Source organism: Canis lupus, chromosome 10 (assembly GCF_011100685.1).
Source record: "Canis lupus familiaris isolate Mischka breed German Shepherd chromosome 10, alternate assembly UU_Cfam_GSD_1.0, whole genome shotgun sequence".
Taxonomy (NCBI): Eukaryota; Metazoa; Chordata; class Mammalia; order Carnivora; family Canidae; genus Canis; species Canis lupus.
In genome coordinates, this window is record NC_049231.1 from 64,604,504 (window position 1) to 64,629,486 (window position 24,983).

At 41.0% G+C, this 24,983-nt stretch overlaps 2 protein-coding genes and 1 pseudogene across 4 annotated transcripts in view; 2 read left to right on the forward strand and 1 right to left on the reverse strand.

The window, feature by feature from the left end:
- Positions 1-5,480, reverse strand: part of WDPCP (WD repeat containing planar cell polarity effector) — a 424,783-nt gene extending 419,303 nt beyond the window's left edge. The window contains exons 1-2 of one of the 3 annotated variants that reach the window (XM_038551409.1): positions 3,981-4,140; positions 3,542-3,656 (exon numbers count right to left, since the gene is read on the reverse strand). The gene's annotated coding sequence lies outside the window, so the exon portion shown is untranslated. Of the gene's footprint in view, positions 1-3,541; positions 3,657-3,980; positions 4,141-5,365 lie in introns of those variants that run through there. The other 2 variants (XM_038551410.1, XM_038551407.1) reach the window with 2 other exon arrangements.
- On the forward strand, positions 4,704-22,369 carry MDH1 (malate dehydrogenase 1). Its single transcript, XM_038551416.1, has 9 exons — positions 4,704-4,855; positions 10,164-10,262; positions 11,498-11,594; positions 14,327-14,502; positions 15,858-15,980; positions 20,054-20,230; positions 20,744-20,857; positions 21,355-21,444; positions 22,036-22,369. Exons 1-9 carry the CDS (start codon positions 4,853-4,855, stop codon positions 22,159-22,161), a joined length of 1,005 nt encoding a protein of 334 aa, XP_038407344.1. The 5' UTR covers positions 4,704-4,852; the 3' UTR covers positions 22,162-22,369.
- A 125-nt stretch (positions 22,370-22,494) lies between these two features.
- Positions 22,495-24,278, forward strand: LOC102152622 (annotated as a pseudogene).
- Positions 24,279-24,983: the final 705 nt, after the last annotated feature.

Consider the following 24,983-nt stretch of genomic DNA (forward strand, 5'->3'; position numbering starts at 1 on the left):
AACTTCTTGTGAGACACTTCTCCAAAGGCAAGGGAAACAAAGGCAAAAATGAATTATTGGGACTTTATCAAGATGAAAAGTTTTTGTACAGCAAAGGAAACAGCTGACAAAACCAAAATACAACAGACAGAAAAGGAAAAGATAGTTGCAACTGTCTTATCAGATAAAGGGTTAGTATACAAAATCTATAAAGAACTTAAAATTCAACACCCAAAGAATAAATAATCCAGTCAAGAAATGGGCAGAAGACATGAACAGACATTTCTCCAAAGACATACAAATGGCCAACAGACACATGAAAAAATGCTCAACATCACTTCACATCAGGGAAATACAAATCAAAACCACAATGAGATACCACCTGACACCTGTCAGAATTGCTAAAATTAACAAGTCAGAAAATGACAGATGTTGGCAAGGATGTGGGGAAAAGGGGAGCCCTCTTACACTACTGGTGGTAATGCAAGCTGATGTGGCCACTTTGGAAAACAGTATAGAAGTTCCTCAAAAAGCTGAAAATAGAGCTACCCTACAGCCCAGCAATTGCACTACTGGGTATCTATTCTAAAGATACAAATGTAGTGATCTGAAGGGGCACTTGAACCCCAATGTTTGTAACAGCAATGTCCACATAGCCAAACTATGGAAAGAGCCCAAGTGTCCATCTACAGATGGGAGAAAGATGTGAGATATATAAAAATACACACACACACAACAGAATACTACTCAACCCATCAAGAAAGAAAAGAAAAGAAAAAAGAAAAGAAAAGAAAAGAAAAGAAAAGAAAAGAAAAGAAAAGAAAAGAAAAGAAAAGAAAAGAAACCTTGCCATTTGCAACAACGTGGATGGAACTAGAGGGTATGATGCTAAGTGAAGTCATTCAGAGAAAGACAATTATCATATGAATTTCACTCAAAGGTGGAATTTAAGAAACAAAACAGAAGACTATAGGGGAAGGGAGGGAAAAATAAAACAAGACAAAATCAGAGAGAGAGACAAACCACAAGAGACTCTTAATCATAGGAAACAAACTGAGCTTTGCTGGAGAGGAAGGGAGCGTGGGGATGAGGTACCTGGGTGATGGACATTAAGGAGAGCACATGACATAATGAGTACTGGGTATTAAGTAAGACTGATGAATCACTGAGCTCCACCACTGGAACTAATAATACATTATATGTTAACTAACTGAATTTAAAATTTTTAAAAGTACACAGATACCCCAGCTAGGCTCCTTTCTCTCCTAACCCCCATTATTGGTAAGGTCTGAAGCTGCCATTCTATTTCAAGCTTCTACATGTGTCCTATCCTCTTCCATCTGTTTAGAACGTGGCAGCAACACAGGTATTCCAAAACAGTAGAGAGCAGCAGACAGATGTCATGTGGTACCACCCAGGCAATGACCTCTGCTTTCTCAACCCTTCCTGGGCTCACTGATGCTAAGTCTGGTTCAAGATCCAGGATAATGCAATGTCTGAAAACATTTTTTTTTTTTTTCAAAAAGACACATCAAGACTGCTGAAGTCAGTTCTTCCCAAATTCAAAGGCAATGGTCAAGACTAGAATTGGGTTACTTTCTTGCCTCTGACAGTACTCTTCCTGTGTAGTCAGGTATCACAAGCGGCTATGCACTCCATGGTAGGCCCAGGGGCAAAAGAATGCCCCCACAAAGATACATTGCAGCTGGCCTGTTGTGGGGGGATGCCTTGCTTTCACTAAGTTCTAGCAGCTGTGCAAAATAACTTTCTGTGATAATGAAAATGTTTGATATTTTGGTCCCATGTGGTTATCAAACACTTGAAATATAGGTAGCATGACTGAGGAACTGGATTTTTAATTTTATTTTTATTTAATTTTAATTAAATTTAATAGCCATATGATTCATAGCTACAGTCTTGGGTAAACAGTTCTAGAGCCTTAGTTTAAAAAAAGAAAAAATCAGGAACTTAAAGCACATAGGGTTGCAAATCGTCTTACTGCCAACTCATGACCCTACCTCTGACACTGCAGATGTGGTCCTACCTCTAACCTAAGCTGCCTGGCAAAAACATCCAGTTGCCTTCATTCAGGCAGCACCTCCTCTGCGAAGCCCTGGTACCCCAGAGTTACTCTTTATTACTACTTTATTACTACTACTACTTCATTACTATTAGCCAGGTCACACCATGTTGTCATTATGGGCTTCTGGGGGCTCTAAAAAGGCAGCAATCGTGTCATATTAAATCTCTGAATTCCCATGACCTAATAGGGTGCCACATCTTCAGACTCTTGCCCTACATTTTCCTGGCCGATTTATTAAGACACTTTTCTTTTTTCTTTTTTTTTTTAAAGATTTTATTTATTTATTCATGAGAGACAAAGAGAGAGAGGCAGAGACACAGGCAGAGGGAGAAGCAGGCTCCATGTCGGGAGCCCGATGCAGGACTCGATCCCAGGACTCCAGGATCACGCCCTGAGCGGAAGTCGGGCACTAAAACATTGAGCCACCCAGGGATCCCCCTTAAGCCAGTTTTTATCTAACCAATCGCACCTCTTTACTACTCTATCGTTTGAAATCTCATAATCCCATCCACAACGAATGAACATCTTAGAACTGGAGAAAACCCGGGTCATTTCATCTATATCAAAGGGCGTGTGGGCGCTTTACCTCTGTATACAATTGTTCAGTAGAAAACACCATAAAACAGTGAAAATGGTGCATTCAGAAAATCAGGCGGGAAATAACCAGGAAGTAGTCAGACGTGGAATACGGAATTCAGGGCAAGACACACATTTGGGAGTTTTCTGACATAGAAGTAACCGTGCACTTGACATTTATGACCGTGCAACTCGAGACTTGTATCGCTTAGGGATTAAGCGTAGACAGAACAAAGGCACTCCAATGTTAAGGAGTCAGAGGTTAAAAAATAATAATAATATAAAATAAAAATGTGCAAAGGAAGACTGAAAAGGGGCAACCGGTGACGTAAGAGGAAAATCAGGAAAGTATGTGAAAAACAAGTGAATAAAGTGATTCAAGGAAGGCAGAATCTCTCGGTTATGTCAAATGTTGATAAAGCAGGGCAGCCCGGGTGGCTCAGTGATTGAGCATGTGCCTTCGGCTCAGGTCGTGACCCTGGGGTTCCCGGATCGAGTCCGACGTCGGGCTCCCTGCGTGGAGCCTGCTTCTCCCTCTGCCTGTGTCTCTGCCTCTGCGTGTGTGTGTGTCTCAGGAATAAATAAATAAAATCTTTAAAAATGGGAAGCAAGGTGTTCTCCTCTTTCCCGCCATAGCGAACCCTCCAAAAAACGAAGAGGGTGAAGCCTGCACGGTTAACACCTGGCGCTCATTTACCGGCGACAGAAGCAACGCCCCTGACACAGCTCCCTGCGCTCGGCCTCTCAACGGAGACGCTCTTCCACGCCTTCCTTTCAACACGCGCGTCCCGCCGGGCTCCGGGGCGCACACCGCCACCCGTGGGCGGCATCAACTTTAAACCAAACACCTCTGAAGCTGTTCTCCAGCTCAGATTCCGCCTGAAAACGCCTGGCGTCACCTACCCAGCGGCCCCGCTTTACTTCGGAGATGCAGGCGTGGGAGTCACCGAAGGGTCGGGACGTTCCTCCACGGCAGCCAGCTCCGGAGCGCGTCCAGGGCGTCAACGTTCACGGAGGACTTGGAGAAGAAGTTAAGATGCGTGAGCTGTGAGGAGCCAGCCCAGGACGGCAAAGGGCTCGTTTTCCACAAGGCAAGCGCTCGCTCACGGCTCTTTTTTTTTTTTTGTGGAAACTTTGAAAGAGCTGCATCTTCCTGAAGAGAGGGGGGCGCGGGCTTCGGGGGGGCGCTACCCTGCAGAACGCTGCTGCCCTGACCGCGCCGACAGGGACCGGCGAGCTTGCGGGCACCCGGCCGGCAGGGCAGCCCCCGCCGCACCGCCGCGCTCGGGACCCGAAGCCTCACAGAGAACCCCCCGCCCGCCGCCCCCCTGCCCGAGCTCACCTGCCTTGGAAGCCGCGGAAGGGCGCGCAGCCCGGCCGCCTCCGAGGGGCGTCCCCGCGAGCCGCCCAGCTCCGCCCCGGACACTACTCAGAGCGGAGGGTCCCCCCGGCAACTAGGGAAGGACGACCCGGCAGGACCCGGCAGGACCCGGCAGGCCGCGGCGCGCGCGCGCTCCGCCTCGTCGCCCGCCGAGCGGCGACCGCCACCGGTCCCTCAGGTAGTCCCCGGCCGCCCGCGCGCTCTCCCGCCGCGTCGCTTAGCAACTTGCGAAGCCTTCCAGTCTCCGCGACGCGTCACTCCCGCCCGCCCCTCCAGGGCGTGACTGGTTTTTTAAAAAAGACTCTGTTTCCGGGTCGAGCCGATTGTACGCAGCGGAAGGTCTCTTCACCTCCCACGTTTAGCCTCAGGGGAGAGAGAAGTCTCTCCGGCGTGCGAGGGGGCGAGGTAGCTAAAGGGTCCCTATCTCCTCCCTCCCTCCCTCGGGTCCCTCTCGCCCCCCCCCCCCCCCAATTACTGGGCGCCAACAGGCGGGTCCTGCGGCCTGAGCACGCGTCTCCGCTCTTCGCCGTCCTCCAATCACAGCAGCCCACCCTCAGGGACTACTTTGCCATCGGCGGAGAGCGCAGGGAGAAGGGCGTGAGGCGACCCTGTGACGTCGGGAAGTGTAGTTCAACACTGAAGGAGAGGCGCTGGAGGGGGCGCTAGAATCCGGGCAGCGTAAACTACAGTTCCCAGAGGGCGCTGCGGCGGGGAGCCGAGCATTTTCCCATCCAACAGCGCTCGCCCTCCCCGAGCCAGTTCCGCAGTAAAGGTGACCCGGCTCCGTGAGGCTCGTTTTGCAGGTGCTGAAATTGTTCGCGCACTTCTTAATCATGGTGAGTGCGGGCTCCTGCATCCTGCCTCCCGCCTCCCCCCCCCCCACCCCCGACCTTCGCGCCCTTGTGTGGGGTTTCTTGCGCTTAAAGGACTTTTCGGGGCGGGGGGCGGTCGTGCGAAGCACTGTCCTTCGAGCCCTTTGGAAAGCCTCGACTCCTCTTTTGGGGACTGTCGCAGTGACCTAGTAATTGAGAAGGGGTTGGTTTCCACCTGGGGGGGGGGGGGGGGAGTGGGAGAGGGGGCTCTTACGGGGACTTGAAAGAAATTTGTCCTTGGAGAGGCTTGATCTCAGTCCTGCTGCGTGGCGTGCGGGCAGAGCAAGCCGCGGGTTTTCTCCAAAGCCAGATCAGATACTCGGTTGGATAAGGACGATGGTAAGGTTCGATAATGGGGAGGCGGGGGAGGTCGTAAGCTCTTTTTCTTTCTTGAGCCCACAGTGTTTTTCGGGGCTTTTCTCACCAAGCCCTTGAAAGCAGAGGGCCCCCCGCAGTTGTAACGATTGTGCTTACCAGGTACTCCGGATTGCGATCGCCGTTTTGCAGAGATGTGTTTCCGCCATATCTGATTGCACAAAGTGTTATTTAAAACCTGTTCATTGATCTCCTCTGGTAATGTCGGGACGAGTGGCAGTGATGGCATCGCCAGCCAAGTAACTGGTGCAGATATTTTTTGCTGGTCTGTAGGTGATGAATTCTAAGGCCCCTACTGTTAATGTTACACAGTGTGACCGTCTTGTCGAGGTCCGGATGCCCACATCAGCGTGTCTTGTCTCTGATGAAAGGGGGCGGGGGTGGTGGCGAGGGGCCTCTGACGTTTGAATAATCTGCTTGCTGCGTGAAGGTGACTTTTGACATCCAATAATAAATCATAAATGTCTTTTCGAATCTGTATTTATAGTTGAAGTCATTCTTAGTCCGTTATCTCAAAAATACTGAAATAGCTGGGAATTGTGGGGAAATAATTTGGATGAATTGGAAATTTTCCAGAATCTGAAAAGACATAATTTCCAGGCAAGGAGATTAATGCCTCCTCTCTCTTTATAAGGGAGCAGTGGGGGACAGCTACTAATTCTCAGTAAATGTTAAACCTCGGTTTCCTGCTTACAATTAGTCTTTAAATGATGGCTTTGGTTGTCTGTGATTTAATGATCTTAGCAAAGAATGTGGGGGTACTTATCAGAGAACCTCAGATTTTATCATTTTAGACCTGGATGGGACCTTTTTGAAGATCATTTTGATAAATCTTCCCCACTTCAAATCTTAAGATTGAGTTTATTGAAACCCAAAAAGAATGATTTGCTCAAGGTCATATAACTGTTTGCTCCCAAGAGCCTTCCAGCTCACTCTTACTGTATTGTGCCATACAGACAATTACCACATCATTTTGAAAATTTATTTTCAGTAGCTGAGGTTCAGGAGGAAGATACAAGTTCATATTCCAAATACAAACTGAAGTATTTTATCAGTATTTATATAACCCAATAGCTTGACTCCCTGCAATTCAGAATATGGAATTCTCGAATTAGAAGGGAATTTGGGGATTATTTACTCTAATTTGAAAAGGTAGCCTGGTGAGGTTAAATGATTTTCCCAAGGTCACAGGGAGAATCCTGGGTCCCCATTCGTACATTTTTTTGCTACGCAGTAGATATAACAGGCCTCACTCCTGGAAGGTCACTCGGGCACCAGATAACACAGAGATGTCCCTAAGAAAGAACACTGCCTGCAGTTTACCGAAACTGACAACACTCTCAGGTGACTCGGAATCTCCTTGCCTCCTCAGGAGATCACGTGAGCAATCACTCGGTTTTAAGAGCCATCTTTTGTAAGATGTTCAAAGCAGTTTTGTTTTTTTTTTTTTGTTTTTTGTTTGTTTGTTTTAAAGAGGGAATAAGGAGGGACAGCAAGGATTAACGTTATGAAGAAATCTGAATGAATGTTTTTTATATTACAGAAATATATGTAAATTAGAAGGTAAAAAGGAATGCCTGGGTCTTTCTATAGAATAACAGAAGGAACGCTTAGAGTCAAGCTTTATAACTGAGCCTGGAGCACATGCGCAAAGCAGTCAGTCTGCGGGAAGGTCATTAGAGCCCTGCCAAGAGCAAAGACATTCCTTCTCTGGATCTTGGCAGACTGCCCGGATATCTAAGCAAAGAATAGCAACCTGTCTTCACACTGTAACATTGTAGAAAGTCAGCAGGAATCTCCCACCCTCCTGCTTTTCAACTGCAATGTTGCAAAGAGAAAAAAAAAAAAAAAACCAAATAGGTACATCCCTTCCCACGTCATACTCAAACATTCGGACATTGACTAGGCTTCATACCATTCTTGAAAGATAGAATTGCCTATCTGTGAAAATCCGTTCTTAGACTTGGAAGAAGGAAACTGCTGAGATGGAAGGAGCAGCTGTTCATAGTTGGCCACAACCGCTTCACCAAGGACTGTGATACTGGGAGCGCATTTTCTTAGCAACTAAAACTAATGCCTAAGATTGGCTACAATATTATGCTCTAACCACCTACCTGTAAGTTTTACACATAGTGCTACTCCCCTGCCCCATCATTTCTTATCCTGGCTTGCTTTACACTGAGGTAGCGTGTGTTTACATTTTCCTTATCTAACCCTTCTATTCATTCAACAGATACTTGTTGAACACTATATGGGAATGCAGATTTGAGCCCGAGGCCGACTGCCCTCACAGCAAGGGGAGGGGGGGGGTTAGTCTAGAAGAGAGTAACAGACATGTAAGTAGAAAACCACAGGTTATAAGAATCCTTAGAGGAAAATTTTACAGTGACAGAGACCCATAATTATAGTATTTGCTACGTACTGTTCTTAAGGCTTTGTATGTTAACTCTTTCAATCCCTACAACTACCCCATTTGTTAGGTTGCTGCTATCATTATCTCCATTTTACTGTGGGGAAACTGAATGCAGAGAGGATAAGTAACTTGTCAGAAACACACAGTTGTAAAGTTAGGATTTGAACCCAGAACATCTGGCTCTAGAGGCTGTCTCTTTACTACACTGCCACTTCTAGCCCCCTCTTTTAGAAAATTGGGTTATCCTCTTGTTTCCTGTATGTGGTTCACTCATGGGTTCTCTGGCCAGGTGCATAATAGAGTTTCAGTTGGGAAAGGTTTAATGAATGAACTGAGATAACAGTATATCAGTTGATTTATAAGACTATATTATTAAAGCTAGTGACATAGTTTTTGCTAATGATAGCTGGAATTATTGTGGTCGCTAAGCTTCCAACCTTCTCAGTGCAAGTATGTATGAATAAAATATCTCAGTTTTCTTAAAGCATGTTAGGTTTGCTTCCAAACAATCCTTTTATGTTTCCAAATTTGGGGTAGTAATTTTACAAGATCCAGCTATTCCTTCAGCAAGTATTTGAGCTCCAACTACATGCCAGGCACTGTTGTAGGCAGTTAGAATACAACAGTATATAAAATCGACAAAGCCCCTGTCCTTAAGGAGCTTGCATTCTAAAGAGAAAGGAGGAATAATTTTTTCCTCCATTCCCTTCTCCTCACCTATTCTACTTCAAGGTAAGGAGGGAAAACGACAGTTAAAACATGTAAAGGCCAAATGATTACAAATAACCACATATGATGACTTTTAGTGTTCTCTATAAACCTAAAGTCTATTTGGAAACCTAAGAATGTACTGTAAAAAAAAAAAAAAAAAAGGATTTATTTGGGGAATTACCGTATTTTGTCTTTTTAGGGTTATGAGGTCTAGGGGAAAAGCTGGTGAAAATGAGGAAGAGACTCAGAAGGTCAGGGAATAACACTCCATAGTTTTCTGCTTTTTCCCACTCACACCCTGGTCACATCTGTGAGGAAGAAGTGCATACGTCGTCTGCTACGTACAGATTCCTTTCTCTTACAGCAGTTGACACTTCTTTCCTGAGATTTTTTTTTTCCTGAGATTTTTTTTTCCCTTTAATTTCTATGGGTACCAATTTGCTAAAGGCTGCTGACCATTAGAGATTAGAGTTAGAAGGTCATATGACAAAGTGTCCTTCCATCCCAAAAACATGACTCACCTGGAAGAGGGAATTCTAAATATAAAGTCAAAGGCTCTGTCCCCATTCATTTCAGTGGACCACTTCTCTCTTGCAAGTAACAATAGAGGTGATTCAGTGAAAGTCCATTTACACAATATTGTCAAGGAAGGGAACAATTCACCCTGGTTGAATTTTTCCATCTAATGTATCCCTTAAGTTTCCAAACATTTTTGTTCATCTCTTTTTAATAAATATTTCTATCTTTTTAATTCTCTGAGCTTTTTTTTTGATGACTTGGGATCATCACTTTGAATATTAATTTTTATTTTTGTCCATATGTCTGTACTTTGTTCAGGATCTGTTGAGGTCTATGAGGCAACTTCTCTCTACTATAACAATTATGCTCTTTGTATTTCTCCTTCCTCTCTTTTAAAATTAATTTTCCCGAGACGCCTGGGTGGCTCAACAGTTGAGCATCTGCCTTCCACTCAGGGCATGATCCCGGTCTGGGGATCTAGTCCCGCATCGGGCTTCCTGCATGGAGCTTGCTTCTCTCTCTGCCTATTATTTGCCTCTCTCTATGCCTCTCATGAATAAATAAATAAATAAAATCTTTTAAAAAAGTTAATTTTCCTGTGGAATCGGGTTGTCAGCTGTCACTATATTTTGCCGTGGTTATATAATATTAAAATTTATTATAATCCAGTATTCTCTTGTTTCCCTTTCTCCTTAAATAAAAGATAAAGACTTATGTTTCTTCATTCAAGTAGTCCAGTTGAATCATGATTAGTTTTATTAAAACTTTCTGACTCATTGTAAATGGAAAATTTTAACACTGTCACTCCTCTTCCTGGTGTAAAGGATTCTATTGAGCAGATGGGGAGTGGGGGGATTTGCATAAGAGGATTTATAAGGTTCTAGTGGCTGCCAGGGTTTCTATCACCATATAAGGCACAGCAACATTGTTAGGCCTATTTCAGTGGCAAAATAGCCTTAAAAAAGATGGATAAGATTTTGTAAGTAAATCTAGGGTAACAGTGAGAGTTAAATAACACTGTATAAATATGTAACCAAAGGACACATGTTCCAGAAGTTGCTCAGCTGATTTGTGCATGTTCTTTTGCTGGTACAAGTCTGGAATAAGTTTGTCTCCTACTAAGCCAAATGTGAAGAGACTTTAAAATCTTACATTAACTTTTAAAGTATGTAGTTATAGAAAAATCCTAGATATGTTTAGGGTGAAATAGCATTTTTAAATAAGGTGTTAATTAATGGGTCTCTTTCATTACAGTCTGAACCAATCAGAGTCCTCGTGACTGGAGCAGCTGGTCAAATTGCATATTCACTGCTGTACAGTATTGGAAATGGATCTGTCTTTGGTAAAGACCAGGTAGGGGAACTATCTATGTACCTCAAGTCCAAATAAGAATATTATCAGTAAACCCTGTATTAAGTTTTGACGAAATGTTTAAATGATAAGGAATGGGTCATCCCAGTAAATGTACTGGGCACGCTGCTATGAATGAAGCTGGGATCTTATTTCAGTGTACCCTTCCAAGCATTGAAATGCTTTGCAAATCAACTATTCCGCACACGGTACTTAGTTGACTTGGTACAGCCAGGAGCTATCAGTCACTAGAAGGTTTTCACTAGTAACCATGACTATTAGGGAGAGTCATGTGGGAGAGACAGTTTCTGAATTAGCGCTTCCTTGTTGATAAATGGTCTTTATACCCAAAATAGGCAGATTTGCTTTCCGGTTTAAGAGGCACTCCCTATTCCAGCAGGTCTGATCACACTAAAATCCTTTCTATGGGCAGCCCCGGTGGCTCAGCGGCTTAGCGCCACCTTCAGTCTGGGGTGTGATCCTGGAGACCTGGGATCCAGTCCCACGTTGTGCTCCCTGCATGGAGCCTGCTTCTCCCTCTGCCTGTGTCTCTGCCTCTCTCTGTCTCTGTCTGTCATGAACAAATAAATAAAGTCTTTTAAATAAATAAATAAATAAATCCTTTCTAAAGTATCCATTTATTCCTTCTCTTCACCCATAGATCTCAAGATCTTCCTTCATGCTAGATACTGCTTAGCTTTCCATGAACTAAAATTAGATTTATAGCTGTGAACAAGAGTAAGCTATGGCTGGGGTGCCTGAGTGGTGCAGTTGGTTGAGCGTCTCTTGGTTTCAGCTCAGGTCATGAGATCAAGCCCCTTATTGGGCTCTGAGCTCAGAGTGATGCCTGCTTGAGCTTCTCTCCACCCCCACCAACCGCCTCTGAGCATGGGTGCATGCACATGTGTTTTCACACACTCTCTCTTTCTCAAATAAATAAAATCTTTTTTAAAAAGTAAGCGATGGCATGTCACTTCATTTTTTTCTATGTATACTCCTTTAAAATGCAATAATGGTGAATCCTCTTCCTTTGTCTATTAGCAAACTCTTGTTGGTTTTATAGCATTCCTTTTTCAGAAAGTGGCATGATGTTAGATACCTGACCTAAAATAATTATAACTAATTAATGGCAATTTTACACAAACACACACCAAATAAAAACCTTCCAAGAGGCCTTTTTGTGACCAAATGACTTAACCTATGCTGATAGATGCTGTCCTTGCTATTTAATTTGGCAGCCTATAATTCTTGTGCTGTTGGATATCACTCCCATGATGGGTGTCCTAGATGGTGTCCTAATGGAACTACAAGACTGTGCCCTTCCCCTCCTGAAAGGTGAGTTTGGGGGGGTGGAGGATAAAAGGATTCTATAGTATTTTATGTCTTTCAAAAAACAGGTTTAGATTTTTAACTAGCCTCTCAATGAGTATTTCATAAAAGTATTTTGTTTTTTATTTTTTGTTTTTTTTGAACTACAACTATTTGGTAAGACATATATGAAGAATAAAGGGTAAAAGCAAGAAATAGTGTTGGTTAAAAGACTATTGCTTTTTCTCCAACATGCTTCTACCTAATTTACCTTACTAATTGAGCATAATGTTGCACAAGTGTTATACACCTGAGATTGTCTACACTGTTGTTATTTAAAATCTGTTTAAACAGTAATAGTAGTGCCTAAATTGTGCAGCTCTAGATGATGTCTTCCATAGCCATATGTTGCCCCGAGGCTGAAAATTGTGTGGTCCCTCACATATAGTCTGGGTTAGCCCACAGCCTGTCATCAGATTGAGATATAGTACAAATTGTCTTAATCATATGCTGCATGTTTGAAAAAAAAACCCTGAGAGTTCTGCTAAGAGCCTTTAAGAATCATTGAACTATTATACAAATGTAAGACAGTCTTAAGTTTGATTGAAAGTCTCATTAAAATGTTAGGTCAACTTGTAAACTAATTTGAGTATTTTTCTTTCAGTATACCTTCATTATGACCGTTTTCTTTTAATAAGGATTAATTATTAACACTACTCTCCTAAGTTTGCACAGATCAAAATATATACATACCCAACTGAAACCATGCTCAAAGGGGCGCCTAGGTGATGCAGTCGGTTAAGTGTCCAATTCTTGGTTCCAGTTTTGGGTCGTGGTCTCTAGCTCTCTGAGCTCTGTGTCCAGTTCTGTGCTCAGCTGGGAGTCTGCTTGAGATTCTCTCTCCCTCCCTCCTCTGCCCCTCCCCCACGTGCATGCGCGCACACACCCACACACTCACTTTCTTCCTAAAATAGTAGGGGAATAAATTTTTAAAAAGAAATAAACAAACCATGCTCAGCATTCATGTGTCTGTTCAGTAAATATTTACTAGAAGGGGTACTCTGTTGTCTGAATCATGGAGTTGCAAAGTTATGTAAGAATGCATTACCCTGCCAAGCTATTCTGCTGGCTCTTGCTCCTCACCCTCTTGTTTCTTTTTTAAAACTGAAGCATAGTTGACAGCACATCTCACTCTGTTTCCAAATCAAGTTTGCTGCATTGTTGCATTTTTATTCCTCTCTCTGCTGAGTTCCTCTGCTCTCTCTAATGGGTCCAGGTTATAGTCCACTTGTCCTAGGTCAGCTGTGAATATGACAAGGAGGGAAGATTCTGCAAATAAGGATGCATGGTTGGGAAGAAGAAGATTACCCCCCATCAACTGGTAATTTTTGGAGACCAGTTGGGGGCTTTACAGCAGCCTTATGCGACACAAGTTGACCCCTAAAAACTTGCTGATGACAATGCTGAATCCCTGTTGTTTTAGTCCATTTGGGCTACTATAACAAAACTACCATAGGCTGAATGTCTTATAAACAACAAAAATTCAATTCTCATTGTTCTAGAGATTGGGCAATCCAAGATTAAGGTACCAGCTTAGTCCCATTCTGGTGAGAAGCCATTTCCTGGTTCATAGACGACCATCTTCTTCCTGTATCCTCAAAAGGCGGAAGGGGTGAAGAAGCCCTCTGATACCTCCTTGATAAGGGCACTAATCTCACTCATGAGGGCTCCACCTTCATGACCTAATTGTCTTCCACAGGCCCTTTTAATACCACCACACTGGGGTTTAGGTTTCAACATAAATTTTGTAAGGGGCACAGACATTCATTCTGTAGCACTGGTCATAGCCTTTTTAATACTGTCAATAAAGGAGGGTGATAATATACATTCTTTGATTAAAGAATTAGCAGTTTATGTTTATTGGACTGGCACAGTAGAATAATGGTTGACCTCTGGACCAGCCTGGGCTGCAATTACAGGTTTGCTGATTTTTGATGGCAGCTAATTAATCTCTTTAAACCTCTTTGTTCTTCATACATAAAATATTAAGATTAAATTTGATACAACAAAATCCGTAGTGTTATTCCTGGCACAAAACTCCTCGGTAAACATTATTTTGAATTTGTGATTGATATCTTAGACCTTAAAGTAATTACAACTTGAAGGTTAGGTAAATTAGTTTCTTTCATGTTATCTGTAGGTAATTAGTGTGAATAACAAATGCTGCACAGAGTTGAAAGTTATCATGTTATACTTTGTACCGTATCTGATCATAAAAAAAAAAGCTGTAGAGTTTTCAAACTTGAAATAATTACTGAAATAGGAAAAGCAAAATGAATGTAATTTACATTTCTGCTTATATTATATTTATTGATTATATTGTTTTTCCTTTCTTAGGCCCCTAAAACTTTTATCATTGTGATATATAAAAGTAAACATTTGCTACAAAATGAAAAAATTACTGAGTAGATTTAGTGTGAAAAAGAAAACCTCAGGGGCTCTTGGGTGGTTCAGTCAGTTAAGCATCTGCCTTTAGCTCAGGTCATGATCTCAGGGTCCTGGGATCGACCCCCCACAATGGTCTCCCTGCTCAGCTGGCTTCCCCCTCCCCCTCTGCCTGCCATTCCCCCTGCTTGTACACTCTCTCTCTCTCTCTCTCTCTCTGGCAAATAAATAAAATCTTAAAAAATAAATAAATAAAAGAAAATCTCAGACTTTGGTGTTTCAGTAGCTCTGAATGTTTATCGCCATGTTCACAGATGTCATCGCAACAGATAAAGAGGACGTTGCCTTCAAAGACCTGGATGTGGCCATTCTTGTGGGCTCCATGCCAAGAAGGGATGGCATGGAAAGGAAGGATTTACTCAAAGCAAATGTGAAAATCTTCAAATGCCAGGGTGCAGCCTTGGAGAAATATGCCAAGAAGTCAGTTAAGGTGACCAATACCCTATTTTCTGCGGTTTTCATTATTAGCATTTGAAACTTCTTCTTTGATCATTTAAATAAAGACACAATTATTTGCTTTTATTTTTACCCCCAATTCTGTGGAAGATAGAGTCTTGCTTGATAAGCTTCCCTTTTCAGGGGTTTTTTCCCATACACAATAGAAATCTTTATTTAGAGGTGCTCAAAAATATTTTGCCCGTTACTGTGATACAGAAATTTAATACTAACTTAAAGACCTGTAGAGAAGACAGGAACCTTCTGGTGCCTTTTAGTTGTGTGGGAATATTTGTTCAGACATTAGGATTTGTGTGTGCGGTAGAGAGAGATGGCTGTGAGCTGCATTCTCAGCAGTGAGAGGGGGTAGCTTCTGAAATGCTCAGATTTTCTCAATCCAGAAGAATTTTGATAAGCTTGTCTCTTGAGGATTTGAGTTGGTATAACTTCCTCTTCTGTCTCTTTGCTGAAGCTACTTACTTCTAAATCTTACAATAAGGCCTCCTTTTTCCAATTAAATAGCAGTTAACTAGGACTTAGTTGTCAGCAAAAAGGCTTGCTGGTTAGAGGTTTTATTAATTTCAGTAGACTTGTTCTTCCCAATCCTGACTTTTTGTAATATTTGTAATATGCTTAGAGCTTGTCATAAGTTTGACATTATTTCACAGTAAGTTTTTAGTTTTATTAAAGCATTTAAAACTTGAAAGAAAAAGTACATGTGTGCATTTTCCTATACTATATTATAATGCAGTGTACCTATACCTTCCAACTTAAAAAAACAAGTGGCCTGAAGTGTTTTCTACTAAGGATTGATTGAATAGGTGTGGAATGGATAGGACCTGATAATCTGTATTTTAGGAAATCCCCAGTTAATTCTTAGGATTAGGCAAGTTAAAGAACTCTTTTCATTAATAAAGAAATCATTGTCCTGAACTGCTCAACTAGCATTCCTTTCTTGGACTACTTTTAGAAGAAAGAAAATTTTATGAATGAATTGATCTCTCAGAGCCTTAGATTACTTGGTGTGTGTGTATGTGGTAAATAGACAAATACTGTCTCTGGACCCAAAATAAAATAGACCTGCGCCTTCCATCTTGGACACTGCCACCTGGAAAGCAACTTCTATACATGTTGGTAGCTTTATTAAAGACATGTTCAGTAAACACACCAGACACTAACAATGGGGTAGAAATACTCTAGAAACTACAGTGGTAACTATATATATATACTTAGCTCATAAAAGCTTGATACAAAGGCTACATGGTACACATTTATATCAGTCATATTCTAAGATAGTTTAGTTCATCAGTATATGGTCTGTAACTCTCTTGTGCCTCCCATAAATCCTAGGTTATCGTGGTGGGAAATCCAGCCAATACCAACTGCCTGACTGCCTCCAAGTCGGCACCGTCCATCCCCAAGGAGAACTTCAGTTGCTTGACTCGTTTGGATCACAACCGAGCCAAAGCTCAGGTAGAAAAATACCTTTTAAAATCTTGAATGTTCAACTTTAAAACCTTTTTATCTTACCTTTAAAGTAGCTGAATCTTAAACTTACTTTTTTGTTTTTCTTTAGGAGGAGGCTATTCTAATTTGTTAGGGAGTCTTTAAATCTAGTCTCTTAAGGAGGCTGAAATTATGCTTAATTTTCTCAACTATATTTCATTTGCTAAGTATACCAAAATACTGTTTCTAATGTCTTCTTACAGGGGTTAAAAAAATAAGTCATTCAGAGTGCCTGGGTGGCTTAGTCATTAAGTGTCCAACTCTTGATTTTAGCTCCAGTCTTGATCTCAGGATCATGAGTTCAAGCCCTGCCTTGGGTTCCATGCTGGGCATAGAGCCTACTTTTTATTTTTTTTTTCAAAGATTTTATTTATTTATTCATGAGAGACACAGAGAGAATGGCAGAGACACAGGCAGAGGGAGAAGCAGGCTCCATGCAGGGAGCCCGATGTGGGACTCGATCCTGGGACTCCAGGATCATGCCTTGGGCCAAGGCATAGCTCAACCGCTGAGCCACCCAGGCATCTCCAGAGCCTACTTTTTAAAAATAAATCAGGTATTATAGATAATTAATAGGACAAAACATAGTTTATTTATGTCGGATATGTAGAACATTATAAAAAGAATGATTTGAGCTTTTTGTGTGGTACTGCTTCCTTTTTTCCTATTGCTAAGCCGTCAGATTCAGATTTTATACTGTTAATTTTATATTTAATTTTATTTCTCTACCTTTTTAATATTCTATTTCCATGAAACTTTCTACTTTTCATTACTTAGCAACGAAATTTTACTTGTTCTCAAGTTCACTTACCACTTGGAGTTATAGATGAATATGCCAAGGGGTCAGTGACCAGGGTATTAACAGTAGCTTTTTGAAAATTGAAACACCATGGCCAATCAATCATCTGATGCCTGTCACATAGTAAAACTCAATAAAGGTTGGCTGCTCTTTGCAGTAATGATTTTTATTAGTAGTGTTATTATTAAGAGGGTTATGACTAAGAGCTGAGAAGAACCACACCTCATATGTCTCCTTGAATATTCAGGTTACTTAGAAGGTCATCGGATAAAACAAGCTTAAACTGCAAATATTTCCTGAGGGGCTTTAGGCTATGAACTGGATCTTTTTCCTTAGTTTTAAGCAGAGTCTAGTGAGTGGAAGGATGGGGGTTAGTTTGAATGAGTGGAGGTAGGAGGTTTTGGTGCAACAAAAAAGTTGAGGCCTTGGTAGAGGCAGGCACTGGAAAATTCTGCTTTCAGAGGTACTACTAAGTGACACTTTGTCCCAGTGCCTGAAACAGTTTTCCCTGTAGAGCCAAAAGTCTGAATGAGCAAAGAGAAAAGCAGTCTTGTTAGACTTTAACTTTTGGTGCATGTTCCAGTATGTCAGTCTGGCACGGTGAGAGCTTTTAGGAAGTTTTTGAAAAGGCAGTTTCTTCCTCCTGTAGAAGTTGTTCATCCAGTGAGAAAAATAACAAACTCAAAGACTAATTTCTTACATGAATGTTGCTAGTCTTAACAGAATTTATTTTGGAAATCAAGGACCTAGCTACCTAGTGACTATTAATCACCTACAGAACTGCCCTGTGTATTTGTAAACCAGAGCTGCATATGTGTGTTGACAGGGTATTTGGGCAGTAAAACTATTTAGCTGGTATGCGGTGGGGGGAGACACAGAAAATTACTAGAGCTGGAGATTTAGTCCAAAACTGTTGAACAGATCTACATGACAACAAGAAAGGTCTAAGGGAACAAGGAGGTGCAGTCCTGGATATGTGTTAATTTAGATTTGCTCTGACAGGAATGAAATTCAGAAACCACATCTGCAAAGTATTGGGCTTTGCTGTCCAGACAGAAGTGGATTGGCTAAAGAAAAGAGGAAGTAGGCAGCAGGACAAAGGAAGTAAAGGAGCTTCCTGTATGGACTAGAGGCCCAGAGGCAGTCTGTCTTCACCATACTTTGGAGTGCAGCAGTTGGGGCTGACATTCAGCAGTGATGGGTTCTAAGTTCTTGGTAATAGACATCTTGGTATAGGTTAGCAGATTGAATTTAAGGTAAAAAAAAAAAAAAAAGACCCCTTGGGTTACTTGCCTCAGGTAAATTTTCCTTTATCTCAGATACCAGCTAAGTAGAAGTAAGGTCAGTTCTTGTTGAATCCTTGAAGGTCATGGCACACACAGAAAATGGTACCCCATTGCACAGCACACCAGCAAGGTGCTGTGCTCAACCACCAAGGAGATCAGTAGCTGGATTCTCTGGAAACCAACTATCCAACTACCCTGTAAAGACTGATTAGTACTTAATATTCCAAAAACTTCCAGAACTCCAGATAAAGCAGGATTTAAATGAGTTATTTTAAATGTCAAAAACAGAATTTTAAGTAAATTTTTAAAAATCATGTAACTGTTTTAGTATTTAAGAAACAAGTCTCAACTTAAAGAGTCATAGTGTCGGGCATCTGGGGAACTCATTTGGTTAAGCACTGTCTTCAGCTCAGGTCATGATCTCAAGATCCTGGGATCGAGCCCCGTTGTTGGGCTCCCTGCTCAGCAGGGAGTCTGCTTGTCCCTTCACGCTCTGCACACGCACCCATCCCCAACTCACGCCTATGCGTGAGTTTCTCAAATAAAATCTAAAAAAGGAGAGTCCTAGTGAAAGTAAACACCATTTGATTCTTACTTGACTGAATAAATCAGTGTAAAGATGACTCAAGTCATTACAGACATTTTAGGTATTGGCCTTTTTCATCAGTATCCTTTTTGTTTGGTTGGTTGCTTGCTTTGGTTTTAACTTTTTATTTTAGAGTAATTATAGACTCCAAAGAAGTTACAAAAACATTACTGAAAATCCCACATCCCCACCACTCATTTCCCCCAGGTGTAGCATCTTCCGTAACTCTAGAGCATTTTCAAAACTAGGAAATTGACTAAATTACACACAGCACTGTTACTAGACCCACTCAGATCTCTGCAGTTTTTACATTCATTTTTTTGTATTTCTTTAATCACATATATAGATTACTGTGTTCACCACAGTCGAGCTACAGAATTGTTCCATCACCCGTAAGAGAGCCTGCCTCATTATAGTTACATGCTTCCTCTCCATTGCTAAGCCCTGACAACCGTGTATCTATTCTTCATCTCAGTGAATTTTGTCATTTTGAGAACGTCACAAAAATAGAATCATGTAGTGAGTATGTGACCTTTTGAGCCTGGCTTTTTTCACTGTTTAATGCCTTTAGTACCCATCCAAGTTTATTCCTTTTTATTGTTTCTCCACTTTCTCCTATTTATTTATTTATTTCATTTTATGGAGGTACCACAGTTTAACCATTCTTGAAGGACTTTGGCATTGTTTCCAATTTGGAGCTATCCTTATTGAGGGTGTTGGGTTTTTTTTGTTTGTTTGTTTGTTTAATTATCAGAGTATGGGGATACCTGGGTGGCTCAGCGGTTGGGCGTCTACCTTTGGCTCAGTTCATGATCCCCCATCTAGGGATCAAGTCCCACATCGGGCTCCTTGTAGGGAGCCTGCTTCTCCCTCTACCTATGTCTCTGCCTCTCACTGTGCATCTCATGAATAAATAAATAAAATCTTTTAAAAAAAAATTGTCAGGGTTTGTTCCCTTTGTTACATAGAACTTTGATGCAGTGCTAATTTATATATTGGTATATAATAAAAATTTCACCTAAATATGGAGAAATCCCCATATTCTAACCTTACTGTTCAGAAGTGCTACAGAGTCTCCAAGTATTAACAACAAAACAAAGGTCACATTTATATATTCAATCCATATTAACCTCTTTCTTGATGTTTTAGGTTTGATGAACCCACTATACTATTAGTTAATCATAAATTCTGTTAAGCTTTAGGAAATCACCAGGCAATAACGTTTTTTTAATTTTTACAAATCAATATAACTCTTGTGTGTTCTGTTGAAGTTTCAGAGGGTTTTTATCTTAAGGATATTTGTCAGACAGGCACAATTTGAAATAAAAAGTATTTTTCTAAGTTATCTATTTGTTTCCTATTTAACTAGATTGCTCTTAAACTTGGTGTGACTTCTGATGATGTAAAGAATGTCATTATCTGGGGAAACCATTCCTCAACTCAGTATCCAGATGTCAGCCATGCCAAGGTGAAACTGCAAGGAAAGGAAGTTGGTGTTTATGATGCTCTGAAAGATGAAAGCTGGCTCAAGGGAGAGTTCATCACAGTAAGAAAAACCCCTCTTAACAGCCAAGCATAAAGAACTCTTGAGAGACACACCACATTGCTGACCTGATTGTCCATTTGGTGGCGTGGTTCTCAAGGAGAACAAGCCTTTCACAGTTGCTCTGATGACTACGTACAAAGCCAGTCATGATCCAGTCTGCTCTGATCTGTTATGCGGCGGACAAGATTGTGGGGGAATAAACTAAAGTTCCTTCTCATCATCCAGTTAATCTTCATAAAGAGATCCATTTATTTGTGGGGAGTGTGGTAAACTTTCTGCATGGATTTGTAGTTCTCTTTTCTCAAAAAGATTGGAGCTATAACTGGAATAGGTTGGTAAGGCCCACGCTGGGTAGTTGTTAGGATTTTGGGTGGGAAGACATTAAAACTGTGGTTGCAAAAAAAAAAAAAAAAAAAACTGTGGTTGCAGTCTTTCACCCCAGGATTAGCTTGGAAGTGATGAAAATTCTGTTCTCATGATCAAGTAATGCTGTCTCTGCCTGCCCCCACCCAGACCGTGCAGCAGCGTGGCGCTGCTGTCATCAAGGCTCGAAAGCTGTCCAGCGCGATGTCTGCTGCAAAAGCCATCTGTGACCATGTCAGAGACATCTGGTTTGGAACCCCAGAGGTGAGGACTCCATGATTTGCACAGGCCTCTGATGTTGTGATGTGAAAAGAACATAACCTTACAGTCAGGCAGGTTAGATCTATAGCCCATATCAGCTGCCTACAAGCTGAATAATCTTGGGAAAATTACTTAACCATTCTCAACTATTTGGTTATCTTTTACATGGCATTTACCTCACAGGGTTGTATGAGATCATACTGGAAAACGCCTAGCCCACCTGATGGGCGTGACTTTTTTTCTTAAAACTTATATTGAGCCATAGCTTCCTCATTTACAAAATGAGGATTATTTTCTCTGGCCTACTTCACACATGGGTTGGAAGAGTGGAATGAAATAATACCCATGAAAGTGCCTGGTGATGCTTCCTTATACAATATTGAAGTTACGCACACACTAAGAAAGCATCACCTGGTTTCGTTTTGTTAATTCGTGTGTCGTTCAGTTGTGTGAACTAATCCCTAAGCACCATGAGGATGTAAAACGTTTATTATTTTCAGGGAGAATTTGTGTCCATGGGCATTATCTCCGATGGCAACCCCTACGGTGTTCCTGATGATCTGCTGTACTCATTCCCTGTTACAATCAAGGTAGGGTATTTTGGAGTTATTTCCCTCTGTCCCATTCTGAGAAAATAGTTGTATATTTTTATTAATACTGGTATAATTCAGTCTAGAAAGTTGTTCCTTTACTAAATTAGACGTTTTCCTCAACTTTAAGATTGTACAAAACACCACTTCAGGTTACTAAAAGATGGAAATTAATCTGGAAAGCACGATTCAACTCTTGCCACTACACGCCCTGTGTCATTATGCCTCTGCTATAGGACATCTACCAATAATATCTTAACTTTTATTAGAACCATACTAAAGTCTTTTTTTTAACATTTGCTAATTAAGTCCTCGTTTAAAGATTTCTTTTTTCTAGATTCCGTGAGTTTTAAATTCAAGTGTTGAACCTTTATCAGAATCATTTGTTCGTTCAGACCCGGGCTTTGATTTGCTTCTCCAGAATCAGCCTTTAAAAATAGATACTCCAAAAAAAAATAAAAATAGAAATAAAAAATAAAAACAGATACTCCACTAGCTTTAAGTTCAGTCTGCGTTGTCTCTTGCTATAAGATCAGGCCCAGTTTCATTGTTAAGTTTTTTTTTTTTTAATTTGCAATTCTTTTCAAACAGAATAAAACCTGGAAGATTGTTGAAGGTCTCACTATTAATGATTTCTCCCGTGAGAAGATGGATCTAACTGCAAAGGAACTGGCGGAAGAAAAAGAAACTGCCTTTGAGTTTCTTTCTTCTGCCTGACTAGCCCATCATTTTGATGTTACTAAAGGCTCCAAAGCTGAAGAATCTAAATGTCGTCTTTGACTCTAGTACCAAATGACAATATTGCTGTACTTAAATTCCTTGTGAAAAACAACGTTTGAAAGATTATGTGCTTCTTGGTATAAATTTGTGACAGTTTATCATGCTGTTAGTGCTGCATTCTAAATAAAATATATATTCAAATGAAGATGACTCAGGCTCTAATTTCCAGCTAACATTTCATTTTTTTTTTTAAGATTTTATTTATTTATTCATGAGAGGCACAGGGAGAGAGAGAGGCAGAGACATAGGCAGAGGGAGAAGCAGGCTCCATGCAGGGAGCCCAAGGCAGGATTCGATCCTGGGTCTCCAGGATCACACCCTGGGCCAACGGCGGCGCTAAACCACTGAGCCATCTGGGCTGCCCTAACATTTCAATTCTATTCAGAAAACAAACTTGCATGTTTCCCAGCTTGGGATTGTGATTTTTTTTTTTTTTTAAAGAAGAGAAAGGTAGTAAAGATAGAAAATGTTACAAAGAAAAACCTATCTGAGGCATTACTTAGTTCCAGGTCTTGGCAGCAACTCGGTTTTTCCTTCTCCTGCACAGGAGACCTCACCGCAACCATGTTATGCCAGATCATCCGTCAGGCCAAGAAGCATCCGAGCTTGATCCCTCTCTTCATATTTATTGGGGCAGGAGGTACTGGAGCATCACTGTATGTGTTGCACTTGGCATTGTTCAATCCAGATGTTAGTTGGGATAGGAAGAATAACCCAGAACCTTTGAACAAACTGGGTCCAATGATCAATACAAGTTCTACTCAGTGAATGTAGATTACAGCAAACTGGAGAAAGAAGGCCCAGACTTCTAAATGAAATGTTCACTATAAAGCTGCCTAGAATAAAGGTCTTCCAGAAGCCATCCGCACAATTTTCCACTTATCCAGGAAATATATCCCCTCTAAATGCACGAAGTCATGTTGGTGTATTGTGTTGGGGTTTACACTGAATAATAAATATCTGAAACTTGAAAAAAAAAAAAACCAATCTCTTCTTTTTTTAAGAACAGGAGGAAAGAGAGGGAGAGAACCTCGAGAAACAGGTGCCATGCCTAGTGCAGAGCCCGTCATGGGGCTTAGGCTCAAGACCCTGAGATCAGGCCTGAGCCAAAATCAAGTGTCAGACGTTTTACTGACTGAGCCACCCAGGCACCCCTCTAATATTTAAATAGGATAGGAAAATCCACCTTGTGATAATGAATCAATCTACTCTGGAATATATTTTTAAACATTACTTACATTAGGCTATTAAATACATTTTTTTAACATCTTAAAGGTTAGTTCATGCACTCTGGGTAATTTGATTTTAACATTATCTGTTAAGTTGCAGAAATAACTGTTAACAGTTTAATGCCATTGGATAAAATTAGAAGAATCATTTTTCATGATGGAAGGAAAAGGTAATAAATCTTCCCTTGATGTATTATCCTGTAGCAGATAAGGAATAATTTACATTTCATAACTGGTAAATGCCACAGAAATGTATGCTAAGGGGAATGTTCTCAATCTAAGCTTATTACTAGAAACAGTGTTGTTCAAAAAAATCAGTCTTTTTTTTCCCACAATTCATGAGAAGAGACCTCTATCTTTTCATTTTTGTACTTAATTCATTGTACATAGTAGACACTCAATATCCTAAATCTCTCAGGGTCTAATCTAGTGCTCGTCATGGGTGTTTAAATACTTGGTTGGATTTGTAACATAAAACTGTCTATACATTTCATATTTCAGATACAGAAAAAAGAAGCTAGTGAGTGAAAAGTGGTTATAGAACGGTTATTAATCAGTGCATAAAAACAAAATTCCATATGAATCAATTTTTAAAATTTTCTATAAAGGAAGTATGAATGTATGAATGTGTACCAGTTACTAAATCATTCTTTCTCAGTTCCAAACACATCCGTCTATACCCTTGCTTATGACACTGGGTCTACGACTCTGCAAACATTTCTTTGCCAGCTTCTCCTTGAGTTAAAAACCTGCCAAGAGGGGACACCGGGGTGGCTCAGTGATTGAGCCTCTGCCTCTGGCTCAGGTCGGGATCCCACATCAGGCTCCCCACAGGGAGCCTGCTGCTCCCCCTGCCTGTGTCTCTTCCTCTCTCTGTGTCTCTCATGAATAAATAACATCTTAAAAAAAAAAAAAAAAAAAAAAACTACCAAGAAGGAGTAGAGGGAGACCAGCAGGCTGAGGAGGAAGAAGGAACAGTCTATCTCTTCCCTGTTAGCTTCTTTTATCATTACCTTCAGTCCACTTGGTGAATAAGCCAGAAAAGAAGAAAAGTCAGAAATGTGTCTTTAAAAGAGCAATTAAGTGGAAACATGAAGGTAAAAATAAGGTTCGTTTTTTAAATGTCATGTGAAGGAAGAATGTACAAAAGTTGTAATAGCTAGAACACATGACAGAACTGGAAGACATAGAAACAAAATTAACTCAATGATGTGTCCACCTCTGTTTTGTCATCCATGCGTATAAATTGGCCTGTTATTTGATTCTGCACATTAACTTCAACAACTTTGTAAAATCAGGGATCACTTAAATGAAACAGTAATACGGCTTTGGAGAGCTCTGATAGATTACTTGTAGAAAGTTTCTCCCCAACTGTGATTTGAAGCACCGCTTTGTGTTTGAGTCTTCTTTTTTTTTTTTTTTTATATCCCAACTATTTTTTTTAATTTATTTTTTATTGGTGTTCAATTTACTAACATACAGAATAACCCCCAGTGCCCGTCACCCATTCACTCCCACCCCCCGCCCTCC

Coding starts and splice junctions, on each gene's coding strand:
- MDH1 (XM_038551416.1), top strand. Junction 11,595..14,326: donor TGCCCTTCCCCTCCTGAAAG/GTGAGTTTGGGG, acceptor CCATGTTCACAG/ATGTCATCGCAACAGATAAA. Junction 20,231..20,743: donor TCAAGGGAGAGTTCATCACA/GTAAGAAAAACC, acceptor GCCCCCACCCAG/ACCGTGCAGCAGCGTGGCGC.